Raw genomic sequence first — 12,915 nt, forward strand, 5'->3', positions numbered from 1 at the left:
CTACAGTTGCATCGACAATTGCACACTGTGCGCCCTCGTAAATATACAGAGAATTTTGGTTGATTTGAATACCGATATGGATTGTTGATGTACTCGTATACAGGAACGATACACAACGAAAACACAAACTTGCACCCCTACCCTCCATCTAGTATCCTTCCTACAGTCAATAAATGGAAAGTTGTGACAGGTGAATTGACCAGAGGATATTATTAATCAACCGGCTTTTTACGGATTGTTCATTCATTAGTCAATGACTATTTTCAAAATTAAATCGTTTTTTCTAATACAAACATCTAAAATAAAATGCTGAATAGAAAAAAAGAACGATAATTTCAATTTTCCATCTGTCATTTTTGATATAGTATATAATATAATATCTGTCATATTTAAAATATGAATTCTATACATCTAAAACTACATAGGTAGGCATAGCACATGCAAGACTCACAAAAGCTACGATTCACATGACACCAAAAAACTAGTGTACCCTATTCCCAAAGTGCTATCAAACTAACACCGCCGGCGATTTTCGAGGATGACCATGTATATAAGCATCGCATAAGCATATAATAATAATAGAGGTAAAGCGCTGTACTACGATAAGCACCAAAAGTGCCAAGGCAGCAACATTTAGTTGCATAAAGTTCGAGCTGACCCTCGTGTGAAACGCGTGTTTGCATAAAAGCTGCTATATTTTTATCAGAAACAGATCTTCGAATGTCCTTTTGCCACCCACGCAAACATTTATGTATGCCGTTCATTTAAATATTATTAATACTATATTTAACTAAATCGGCATCAACTCAATCGATTCATTCAGTGCACTAAAAATACATCTCAATTAAGTATATCAAATGTAGCATGACAAAATCAAGGTGGATTAAAATCCATTCATTAAAGCATAAATGCTATATGTCTACAAATGTGGTAACTTTAACATAGAAAATTTATTTAAAAAATAATTTTTATTTAATTGTTTAATTTTTAATATAAGTATTTTATATGCCAGCCTATATTAGAACACCCCGTACTTCTGTTTGCTTTGAAGTACTTATTTTCTATATCTTTATTTACTGAGAATTAAATTTCAGTCAATACAATTTATACGAAATGTTAATCTGGAATGATTCGAAACGTAGCTACACATAAACATTTGTACAATGAGATAATGATTTTATAATTTTCCAAAAGTGTTTTATTTTTATGTTACAGTGCATAATCGATCTTATAGGGTTATTCTGAGAGATTTGAATAATATTATCAGAAACTTTACATTATACAAATTTAATTAAAAATTTAACTTCAATTCTTTAAAGTTAACTAATAATATTATTCATTAATGGAGAAATTTCACAACTTCAAATTTATATGAATTATCACAATTATCGTACACAAAATATTATATTTGTGAATTTACGTAAATTTTTATATAATAAAAAATATGTAAAATATCAGTAGAATTTAGTTCATTTTCAAAGATAATACTTAAAGAATTGTCCATGTACTCGTGATAATTATCATTCTTTTATCAAAGATGTTCAACTGTTTTCTTCAGTAACGAATCAAAATTTTTCTTGAAAATAAATAAGAAATTCTTTAAGAAAATTATTGATTAAACTATAAATTTAATAATCTCTCTGACCGGCATGAACGCAGAGATAAAAAAAATTTTTTCAGAGATCTATCGTTCCTTTGTACTGAAAACTAAAAACATAAAAGAATATATGATTTAGTGGGTATATTTTCTTGTATAAATGTGTGTCCACATAATTCAACATTAGTATTATTTAGAATGAAAAATTACTTTGTCATAACACAAAATGAAAAATACGAAAAATACGAAAATCGAAAAATGATACATTTCTGTATAACTATGAGTCGTAACTTCAAATCATAAAATATAAGATTTTTTAAAATGAAAATTAGAATAAAATGCATATCTAACACAATTTTTTTCATATACTTCAATTTCAATAAAGAGGGCTTCGTCTTACCAAAATCGAATTACAGATCGAATAAGATCATTTTTTAAAAGATGTAACATGAATTTTATAAAACTTAAACAATTCTGTAGTCAATTTTGTTGAGATTATTCAGTTTTCTAATTTTTTAGACGAATATTAGATTAGATGGTGGTTCACCTGCTTTGGACATGTATAAAAAGCACCTAAGTATGTTGAAGGCAGCTTAGATTTTAACAAACAAATTTGTATGCTTTAACTAGTATCTTATAATGACCAATTAGTCATTTGCATCGTAAAGTGTATTTAGAATGTCGCTAAAGGAGGAATCAAAAGCATAATATGAGAATTATTTATAATATACTACATGATATTATATATAATCTTAAAATGTATATAATGCGGAAGTATATTCCATTTATACAAAATTTCATACAAAATTTGACTTATATGTATACATGTAATAAATGAGTACATATTGTTGTTAATGACAAAATAAATGACCAGCAGTCAATTTATGTATACAATTTTCACAAATTACATATTATCCTAAATTATATATAACATTTTGTGATTATACGTAATATTTCGTAAATTATACATTATACTAAAATCATTCAAAGATTATATGTGACATTTAATACAATTTTGTGTAGATATATATATCTATAGATAATCTAATCCATAATGCTAGAAACAATTTTTCTCTTTAGTCATCTATTGATTATTGAATTTTTGCGCCCTGCGCAGATTTCTGATGTATCGACTTGTTGATAAATATTTTAGTCTCGTATTTTCAGAGAATGAAAAAGTTTAAATCTCCCGTCCATAATTTTTGGTTTTATACGTAATAAGTATTCATTGTTAAGAACTTTTTCAGTATATAGCTATAGCTTTATTATTTCTGGTCTTTTACATTTGATAGGTAAAGCGACATCTTTTGTTATTATTATGTACTACAGACATAATTACTGTACCGATGGAGCATTGATCCCTTTTTCTAAGCGATTATAGCGCCTCCACGCGATGCGCACTATGGCACGCGCAACAATTTCGCAGGCATACGGATGTGTGTGTGTGTGTAATGTGAGTGTGTGTACATATCAACCGCATGTTCGATCGGCACAACAGCGACGCAAAGTATAAGTACTACAGTAGTGTCAGTGTTAGCTTGAGTACGAGTAACAAAAAAAGGATAAAACTCCTATTTGCAGCACACCACGTTGTTGGTGACACGTCAACGCGTACACGCGCGTTTGCATGTGTTAAATTACAAGTTGTACGTATATTTACACACGCCGCTAGAGCCAGATATTAATTATCTTTTTATCCCTACACATGATCGTAAGATCCGTATGTGATAGTCGCAAAGGATATCCTTTCACGCAGAATCGAAAAAACCACTGTGAGTACACACTCAACAAGTGTCCAAGGTGCACAAGATCGAAACTCGTAAAATATATCATAGGATCAAGTGAATAATTGTAAAAATATGGATTGTCATAGACCACGTGCTCTTGAAAATTAAAAATTATCTTGGCAGTGCGTGGCATTCCACGCAATATGAGGAAAAGTCGGACTGCGGGGGGCGAACATGGCATTAAGAGGAAGCTGTGATACCATCGACCGTAACGTACGGGACCGTATAGATCAATAAATTTAGATTCGAGAGAAGTATAGATGCTTTCTTCTCAAATAGTTCGTCATTTTTATTTGGAAGCTACTAATGACGTTACGAACTTAGAATGGAGTACGTTTTGCACAAAATTATTTATTGTTGCCTTTTGATCATCGGATCTCTTTTCATTCATACGTCTTCTACAAAGGTGATAAGTATTTTTAAATTTAAACATTTGAATAATTAATATTCAAAATTTCATATAAAAATGTATTTCTTCTTATTGTAAAAAAAGGTACATCATTTGGAAGACAGAAAATTTGCTTCCGCTGAATATTTAGACCCAGAGATTGACGAAAGAGATATTGGTCCTGAACTTCCGATTTCCCCATTAGATCAACCGTTTTATAAAAAGGCCAGCCTATTCATACCGCCGCGAAATAGTTATCCTGACAAATTAAATCCAAGTGAGTAATAGATTTTTATAATGTAGAAATTAATGACTAAATTTATAAACAAGCATAATAATAGTAGCAAAGATATTGAGCATAAATGAAAATAGGAAATAAAATAAATAAGACGCATTTCATAAAAAATTATTATTTATACACAATGAATGTCGTCAAGAGATTCCAACGGACTTAATTTACTCTGTTAATGAAAAACCTTGAAAACTTCTCTGCGTAGTTGGTAATGCCTTTGAGCCTTGTACTCTATGAAACCGAAAAAAAGCGCGAAATTTTTAATTTTTCTATACATGGAAATAATAATTGTATTATATATCTCGAAGTGAAAAATTTATATTTCAACAGTAAATTAAATTTACGAATAATTAATATAGGTAATAATCTACAAAAATTGAAATATGTTATTAATAAATGGTTGGTGATTTACTAGTCGTCGATTATGGTTTTAAAAGAGAATAAGGCTATGATGCTACGGAATTACCAACTAAGCAGAAAAAGGTTTTTAAGATTTTTCTTTCTCTAAATGAATTATTTCCATTGGAACCTCTTGAGGACATTCATTGTGTATAAATAAAGTGCTATCAACTATTATTTTCATAAAATTAAAAGCAAGTAGAACATAAACTCTGATTTACTGTGAATAGTTTTTGTTTTTTTTATTAGTACCAAAGATTTTTTTGTCGAAATAATAGTTGAGTGCATGTTATTTACGTACAATGAATATTCCAAAAAATTTTCAAAGTTCCAAAAAAGTTTTAATTCTTTTGTGAGAAAACCTTAAATTATCTTTCTTTACTCAATCGGTAACGCCATTGAGCGTTAAAAACAATAAGAAAGAAACATAATCGAGTGTAGGTTCCTGTATATTTTTTCAATAATTAGAATGTTAGAATGCTATTTAAAAAAAGTGACGAGTCACCAATATCCAACGTTGTAATTAGTTGATGCGAAAAAAATGCAAAATTTTTAATTGTCCTATACTTTAATAACAACCTTCAGCCAACAAGAATTGTTCCCAAAATATTGCCAAAACATTTTTCTGGAAACATCGCAACATTTCTACAACATTTTGGCAATTTTTTTGGAAACGTCCTTGAAACATAAAACAAATATACGTTTTATTCTATATATAAAATTTTGAGTATTGACCACAGAAATTTTTGTTTTATCAATGTTTTAATGATGTTTTATTAACATTTCAAAAAATGTTGCCAAAATGTTGTAGAAATGTTTCCGCAAAAATCTCGTTAACTGAATTAAATACTTTGTAATGTTTTAGAAACGTGCCTAAATGTTGCAGAAAGGTTCTTAAACGTATGTTATAACAACATTGTGATAACGTTCAGAAAACTGATTTCAGCAACATTTTGGCAACACTTGGCTTCAAACAGGTCGACATTTGATCATTTCGAAAACATTGTTGCAACATTTTTGACGGTTGCCGGAAAAGTTGTAATGTTTCCAGTAAAATATTTTGATAACATTTTAAAAACAATTCTTGCTGGCTGGGACTGTATTATATATCTAGAAGTATTTGTATTTCAGCAGGAAATTTAGTTTACGAATAATTAATATAGGTCAAAATATACAAAAATTGAAATATACCGTTAATAAATCGTTTTAAGAAAATAAGAGGTTATCTTTTCAAATTTCAATAATTAGTATGAATCAATAATTTGATTACCATCTATGAAATTAAGAATGCCATCTTCAAATTTGATTGAAAGAGAAAAGTGAATGGAACAAATTGGAAGAAATTACATTTTTATTTTTTTATATTGTAAAGATATAAGTATGAAATTAATTATTAGAATATAAAATTTGAAGAATGTTTAAGGGTGTTTTTCCATGAAGTAACAAAATAACATACGATGTTGAAATGTATTACTAATACTAATATAATACTAAGTCCGTAGAAAACTACTGTTATTGAGTAAAGTCATGGTTGAATGATACAAGCAATTTAATAAATAATAGAAAAACAACGAAAAAGCGCCCGAAGCACATTAAATTACGTTATTATATTATATGATAAATTGCTCACGTAGCAAAACATAGCGACAAATATCTAAAAATAAATCTTATCGCAAATGTCATACGATAGATCAGAAATGATAACAAACAAAGGATCTTATAGATGAGTTACGAAAAATAATTTTAGTAGAAAAATATAATCTATTCTTTGTTTTAGTATGTGTATTGGTATTGGAAAAACTAATTTTTAAGTTTTCATTATTTACTTTCATTATTATTCTTTGAATAAATGTATTTTTACCTTTTTTTTATTTATAGCACTACCTTCAAGCTGATTAAGTATTGTTGTTTTCCAAATAGACCATTTAATAATGTAGAAAATGACATAAATGCTTTAGATGTTTGTATATCTAAATTTTTCAATTAAATTAAACATCTTTGCAGATATAAAGTGGGACTCTTCATGGGCTTCAGATTTAGACTTTGGACAAATATCAGCAGTGTCTATAGACCCAAATGGAAATGTTGGCATATTTCATAGGGGAGAACGAATTTGGGACTCCTCAACTTTTGGCACTGATAATAAATTTAATATCAATAGAGGACCTATACGACAAAATACAATTATGCTGTTAGACAAGACTGGCAAGGTGCTACTAGAATGGGGAAAAAACATGTTTTTTCTTCCTCATGGTTTAACTATAGATAATTTAGGAAATTATTGGCTTACTGACGTGGCTATGCATCAAGTGTTCAAGTTTGATGGCAAAGATATTGAAAAACATAAACAGCAGCTTAAGAGGCAAAGATATAGTCAACATAATAGCGCATCCGAAAAATTTGATGTTAAAAATTTATTTGCAAATAGCATTATAAAACCCTCGCTAAATCTCGGTGAAGCGTTTCAACCAGGAAATGATAACACTCGATTCTGTAAACCTACAGCAATAGCGGTTCTAACAAATGGAGATTTTTTCGTTAGCGATGGTTACTGTAATTCCAGGATTATTAAATTCAATAAAGATGGTGAAAGAATTCTGAAGTGGGGTAGATCATGGGCACTTGATCGTAAGTAGTTTTTAGTTATAATATTTATTGAATTTTACTTTGTTTATTAATGTTTTTATTGTATTACTTTATTTTTGCATTTTTTATCTATATCAATTTAACTTTTTTGTTATTATATTCTATATCAAAAGAAGATAAATAATAATGTAAAATAGAAAATTGAATTGTTCATTTCAGAAAGAGTTTTAAGTAGCAATGAGCCCCCAAAAAATGCTTTCTTAATACCACATGCCCTTGCGCTTGCAGAAGAACATGATCTTGTATTTGTCGCTGACAGAGAAAATGCTAGGATAATTTGTAATCATGCCAGCAATGGGTCATTTTATAAAGAATATAAAAGTCCTATGTTAGGAGCTGCTGTTTATAGCATTGCATATGCTAACAACAAAATTTACTTAGTTAACGGTAACCGATATCTAGAAAACATGCATATTCGGGGATATGTTCTAGATATGTATTCTGGAGAAATTTTATCCCAATTTGCTCCAGGCATAGATATGGATAGTCCACATGATCTTGCTGTGACATCTGACGAACGGGAAATTTACGTAGTTGAGTTGAATTCGCACAAGATATACAAATTTAATCAAGGTCAATGTTTAACTAAAAATCGATGCAGAAATAAGATTTTACTTAATAATTTGTAATAATTATTTTACATATTTTTAGACTTAAAAGACGTTCCGTCGAATCCAAATACCAATAAAGATGATATGGAAACTAAGACTCTGAAGTATGAAAACTCGAATCGAAAAGAAAGAAAACCATCGCAAAGAGGCATTGTGATTGTGGCTATTATTGCCGCATTATTATTCATATGCTTCTGCATATTATTAGCAGTACTATTTGCAAGATATCAAAAAAGAGGTAGTCGTTTGTGTTACGATGAACCTAATGTTGAATTAAGTAAGCTAGTTGATGGATAGAAACACTAAATCTTTATGTTTATATTTTTTTATGAGCACTAGTACTTTTTGTATGTTTGTATTTTACTTAAATATGTGACTTGTAATATATGTGTTGGCAATTGACTTGTAAATATGTAAAATTTTACTATAGAATTATATCATAAGGCAGCTATTTTTTTATTTTTATTAGTACTCACTTTGTAAAACATTCTGCTCATCGAAAAATGTCTCTTATTTATAGTGTATTCATTTGTATGCAGTACATGTTTGTAGCCCCTTAGCAATTATTTATAAAATATTATTTTGCCCACTTTATATCGCATGTGATATGTTTATTTTTATCTTCTTTTGTGTTTCTTGTATGTGTGTTATCTCAATCATTGTCAACAACCATTGATAAATTTGAATACATATTCTTCAGTATAATTGCTTCATTTTCTGTATTCAATATTTTTTCTACAAATATCAACATGCATGAAACATTTAATATATTTCTTTAACAAGCAGGTTGTTTACTTCCACCTTACAAAAGAACAGAATGGAATGATGATCAAAACGACAACTTTAAACTCTTGAGCCTTTTGGGAAATCGTAAAAAATTCACAATGTTTGAAAACAGACCAAATACACGAGATTTCAGCAAAGTTAACACTGAACCTGAAACTTCAGAAGACGAGACTTTAGATAATGCTACCGAAAAAATAATTTAAATATAATATTGCAGTTAAAAAAGTTACAATACAAATTCCTAAAATATAAAATCAACAATTAAAAAGAAAAAATTTTTATACTAAATATTTCTATGTATACATTCTGTATACATTCTGGTATGTACAATCTATATTTTAAAACATGTTTATTCTAAAGCAGAATATTAAAAGAGTATATCGTTTCAAAATCATCGACATTTATTTTGAAAATCTATGTAACATATCATTATATACAAATTAAATATGTATTAAATCGTCTAGTATTGTCAAAATTATTTTTATAACTAAATAAATGCATGGAATTCCTAAGTTGGTCCCTTGTAATGATTATGTTTATAAGATATTTGTAATATATAATAGATTTTACCAAAACTTCACTTGTTAATGTAAGATACCATTTATTGAAGAAAAAAAATAGCCATTTTATGGAACAAAAATTATACCTATCACTGAAATTATAGAAAGTTCTTTTATATTAAATTTTTTTGTGTTTACTTGAATTGAATTTACACATAGAAATATAGATATAACACATGTTACCATTACTAATAATAAAATGGTTTAATTTTATTCTCAAAAATTTGAACAATATGCGACCGAATATTTTATTCTACGCATTTTTTAGGAATGTATTGAAAAATTTGCATATATTTGAAAATCAGACTACGGTCAAACAAAAGTTTGATCAGTTTTACAAATCTAGCATATATCTGTCTCTTTGTCTTCTTCGTAAAATGTATAAAATAATTTTTGTTGAATTTTGTTCTGTTGTTATGAAATATTAGAAATATGACTTGCGCGCGCGTGCTTGTGTGTGTGTGTGTGTGCGCGCGCGCGCATGTATGTATATATCAATTATCATATAAATGGTTGTTATGGGTGAATCATGTATCGACATCCGGAATGAAACACTTGAAGTATTACGAATATGAGTATAATACATTTTGATTTATCAATAAGTTGGAGAGATAACCATAAATAGAAAAATCAATTTAATCAATACGAATCTGCTTTTACGATTTGATATTTTATCATTTATTTCATAATACGTTTATTTAAATAATAAATCTCATAATTAATGTGTTAAGCCTTCAAAAATATATTCTAATAATTGAACACATCATTTAGAAAAAGTGCAATGACGTAATCAGAAAAAATGAACTTGAGATTGATGCGTGTGTGTATATAACAAATAGTTCATGGAAACGCTATTTATAGATATATAAATATTTAATTTCAGTTTTTATGTGACCAAACATGTAAAAATTACTGATTTTATGAGAATCCTAAAGCTATTGATAAGTTAATCGAATTATTTATGAATGTAATTATCGTAGATATTGTATTTTGTAACTAATGAAAATTATGTTACTAATGTAACGTTAATGTATTTGATTGTATATTTTGAATAAAAATAGATATTTTTTAAAATAATGCTACTCAGATGATTTCAATTGGTTACAATAAAAACATATGTAGTTTAAATATCTAACTTTGATCGCTGCTCCCACCTACCATAGTTTTCTCTTAGTTAAAGTTATGCTCGAGTAGTCCAGACAATATAAATAACTTTTGACGTTTCCTTAACAGATTTGTTAACTTCTTCAGAAACATTATTGTGAAAGAAACACAATGAAACAGAATGGAAAAGCAGTATGAAAAACAACTAGAAGACATCAACACAAGACATTTGTATTGATATGTTACAATAAATTTCCTGAAGAGGTTAACGAATCTGTTAATGAAACATCAAAAGTTATTTTCTTTCAGTATTGCTTCCACCGATCAAGCATAGTTAGAACTAAGATTAACATTTATAACGTCGTTAATTTAAACCCCTTTCTCAAAAAATCTATATACAGTACGTGATATCCAATTTAATTTCTTCATAAAATAGGCTTCTTTTATGCCTAACTGCTCTGAAAAGATTTTCAGCATGTTGATTATTGCGAAGAAAATATTGTTGTTTATTCAAAAAAATAATAGAAAATGTTCAAATATTTCAATAATGATTTATTTTACACATTCAGCTGACTTCTATACACAACTATACAACGATGAAAACAAAAGTTTCATAAATCATTCAATATCTTGCTATGAATAAAACGTGACAAGTCATCATATATCGAGCAATAAAAGCAATCAATTTTAGTTTACTGCTTTGGAACTACGTTTTGTGTTTTGGACGTACCACTTTTGTTCCTTATTTCATGTTCAATAAAATGAGCAAAATCTTCAATTTATATCATAAATTTAAACTCAATTTTGTTATATCAATTGTATTTGAAAGTCCAACAGTCAGTCTTGAAATAATATAATTCAAACAATTATATTGATTAAAATTATGTGTGCGATAATAAACTACAATTTATTTTCGGATACTATGCATCATAAAAACTAATGGAAATTTTTGTAATATAATTATGATATTGAAATACATCAATTGCATTTTTTATTGAAAAATTTAACCATTATAAGTTTTAATAATAGTGTAAATAATTAGAATCACGTGAATTGATACATTATTCATAATAATTTATTGATTACCAAAATAATTTCTGTTAATCTTCAATCTTCCAAATCACACAAATTAATTGATAACGATTCCTATTAAATATATAACAATATTGTTGTCAAGGTAGCTTACTATCAAATTTTGACCAAAAAACTAAAACAGTTAAAATGTATTCAAACGCTAGTATAAAAATTACGTAACATTAGAAAATAATTGTCAAATTAGAATAATAATTAATAGTCATATTTAAAACTAATTAACCGAAAGTTACTAAGAATTTATTTCTTCATGTTCAATAATATTTTAAGAGCTATTTTCTATGTAAGAGGTTAATAAATTTTTAGATTCAATGAAAATAGCTTATAAAAATGGAAGTATTGAGCTTTAGGATAAATGGATGTGGCTTGCATATTTTTTATGTCTGAAAATAATTTTCATATTACATGTAAATTGGCCATTGACCACCAAAAGGTGTGAAATTCTTCTTGTTAATTTGATTGAATCTATAATAAGCAACTTGTCGGAAGTTGAAATGAAGGCATTGGTACTAGAATGAATTCAGTGTTAGTGTAAAGAGCGCACTTATCCGTAATACTCAAGAAAAAAAAAATAACTACTTCCATTAATAAACTTCATATCATCATTATATACAAGAATAACTAATAATTGAAAGTTTTTCTACAATTTTTGATATCAAATGTTTAATTTTAGATAGAAAACTACCTTGGATATTTCAATTATATAGCATAATGATACCATGAAATCCTATTATTATTGATATGCGAAAACAACAATGAAAATAATTTAACTTTTTGTAAGAATATAACTATGGATCAACGTTACAAACGGTAGCTTCATTATTGTGTTGATGCGAATAATCTATTTTGGGAACTCTTCTAAAACAACTCAGTTGTACTTATTGAAAAAATATTTAATAATTACTTTAAAGCAATACGTTACATTTTTATGTATCAATTCAATGTATGTACATTGATGTTGTCTATATTTTTCATACTTTTATCGAAACTGTATTTAACTTTAAGACTCGAAAAGTCAGCTTCGTTGCCATTTTAATGTGTAACTGTAGAAACAAATAGTCACGCACGATTAGATCATTCATATCATCAGTTTGTACATGGAAAATCGTATACGTTTGTTAGTACACTGATAGTACAGACTAAAGCTAATTTTTCATCGCAGTAATTTTATTAAGTTGATGCGATATTCGCATATTTCTGGTATGTACGGGTATGTGTATAAGTATGATTTATTTAGATATCTATCTATATTTTTTAACTCGTAATTTTTATTAGTTCCTACTTTAAATTCGTACAATAATAACTGTGGAATAATGTATGATAACAGTAATTCATTTTTCCCTTGAATTGTTCAATGAAGCAACGTATTTCATGTATCGTATCTTTATCAGTTTGTATTCTTAATACATTTTTATTTCACATGTCGTATGTTCCTAGAATATCGTATTAACTTTTCGGGAAAAACATTTATTAAATATAGACTTTACTGAATCGTTGCCGTAGTCAGAAGAATAATAATATAGCGAAATTAAAAATATATTGAAGTTTTTGTTGCATTCTTATATTCTTTAAACATTTTTTCAATGGTTAATTCATTTAATGACCTGAAAAAATAAGTTATTGAAACTTTCTTGTTTATATCTTGAAATACGA

The 12,915-nt window shown here is 27.8% G+C and overlaps 1 protein-coding gene across 6 annotated transcripts; it reads left to right on the forward strand.

The window, feature by feature from the left end:
• The first annotated feature begins 3,019 nt into the window (after positions 1-3,019).
• On the forward strand, positions 3,020-10,075 carry LOC131667638 (peptidyl-alpha-hydroxyglycine alpha-amidating lyase 1). Of its 6 annotated transcripts, XM_058941192.1 has the most exons (8): positions 3,020-3,243; positions 3,314-3,369; positions 3,471-3,790; positions 3,878-4,049; positions 6,468-7,091; positions 7,269-7,682; positions 7,761-7,997; positions 8,504-10,075. In XM_058941192.1, the coding sequence occupies exons 3-8, from the start codon at positions 3,710-3,712 to the stop codon at positions 8,707-8,709; spliced, it is 1,734 nt and encodes a 577-aa protein (XP_058797175.1). In that variant the 5' UTR covers positions 3,020-3,243; positions 3,314-3,369; positions 3,471-3,709; the 3' UTR covers positions 8,710-10,075. The 6 variants fall into 6 exon arrangements, with proteins under 6 accessions (XP_058797175.1, XP_058797174.1, XP_058797173.1 ...); XM_058941191.1 differs by having other exon boundaries at positions 3,020-3,369; XM_058941190.1 differs by having other exon boundaries at positions 3,314-3,790.
• The last annotated feature ends 2,840 nt before the right edge of the window (positions 10,076-12,915 follow it).

The sequence above is a fragment of the Phymastichus coffea genome, unplaced genomic scaffold (assembly GCF_024137745.1).
Source record: "Phymastichus coffea isolate CEN01 unplaced genomic scaffold, Cenicafe_Pcof_1.1 PCOF00069, whole genome shotgun sequence".
In the NCBI taxonomy this organism is placed as follows: domain Eukaryota; kingdom Metazoa; phylum Arthropoda; class Insecta; order Hymenoptera; family Eulophidae; genus Phymastichus; species Phymastichus coffea.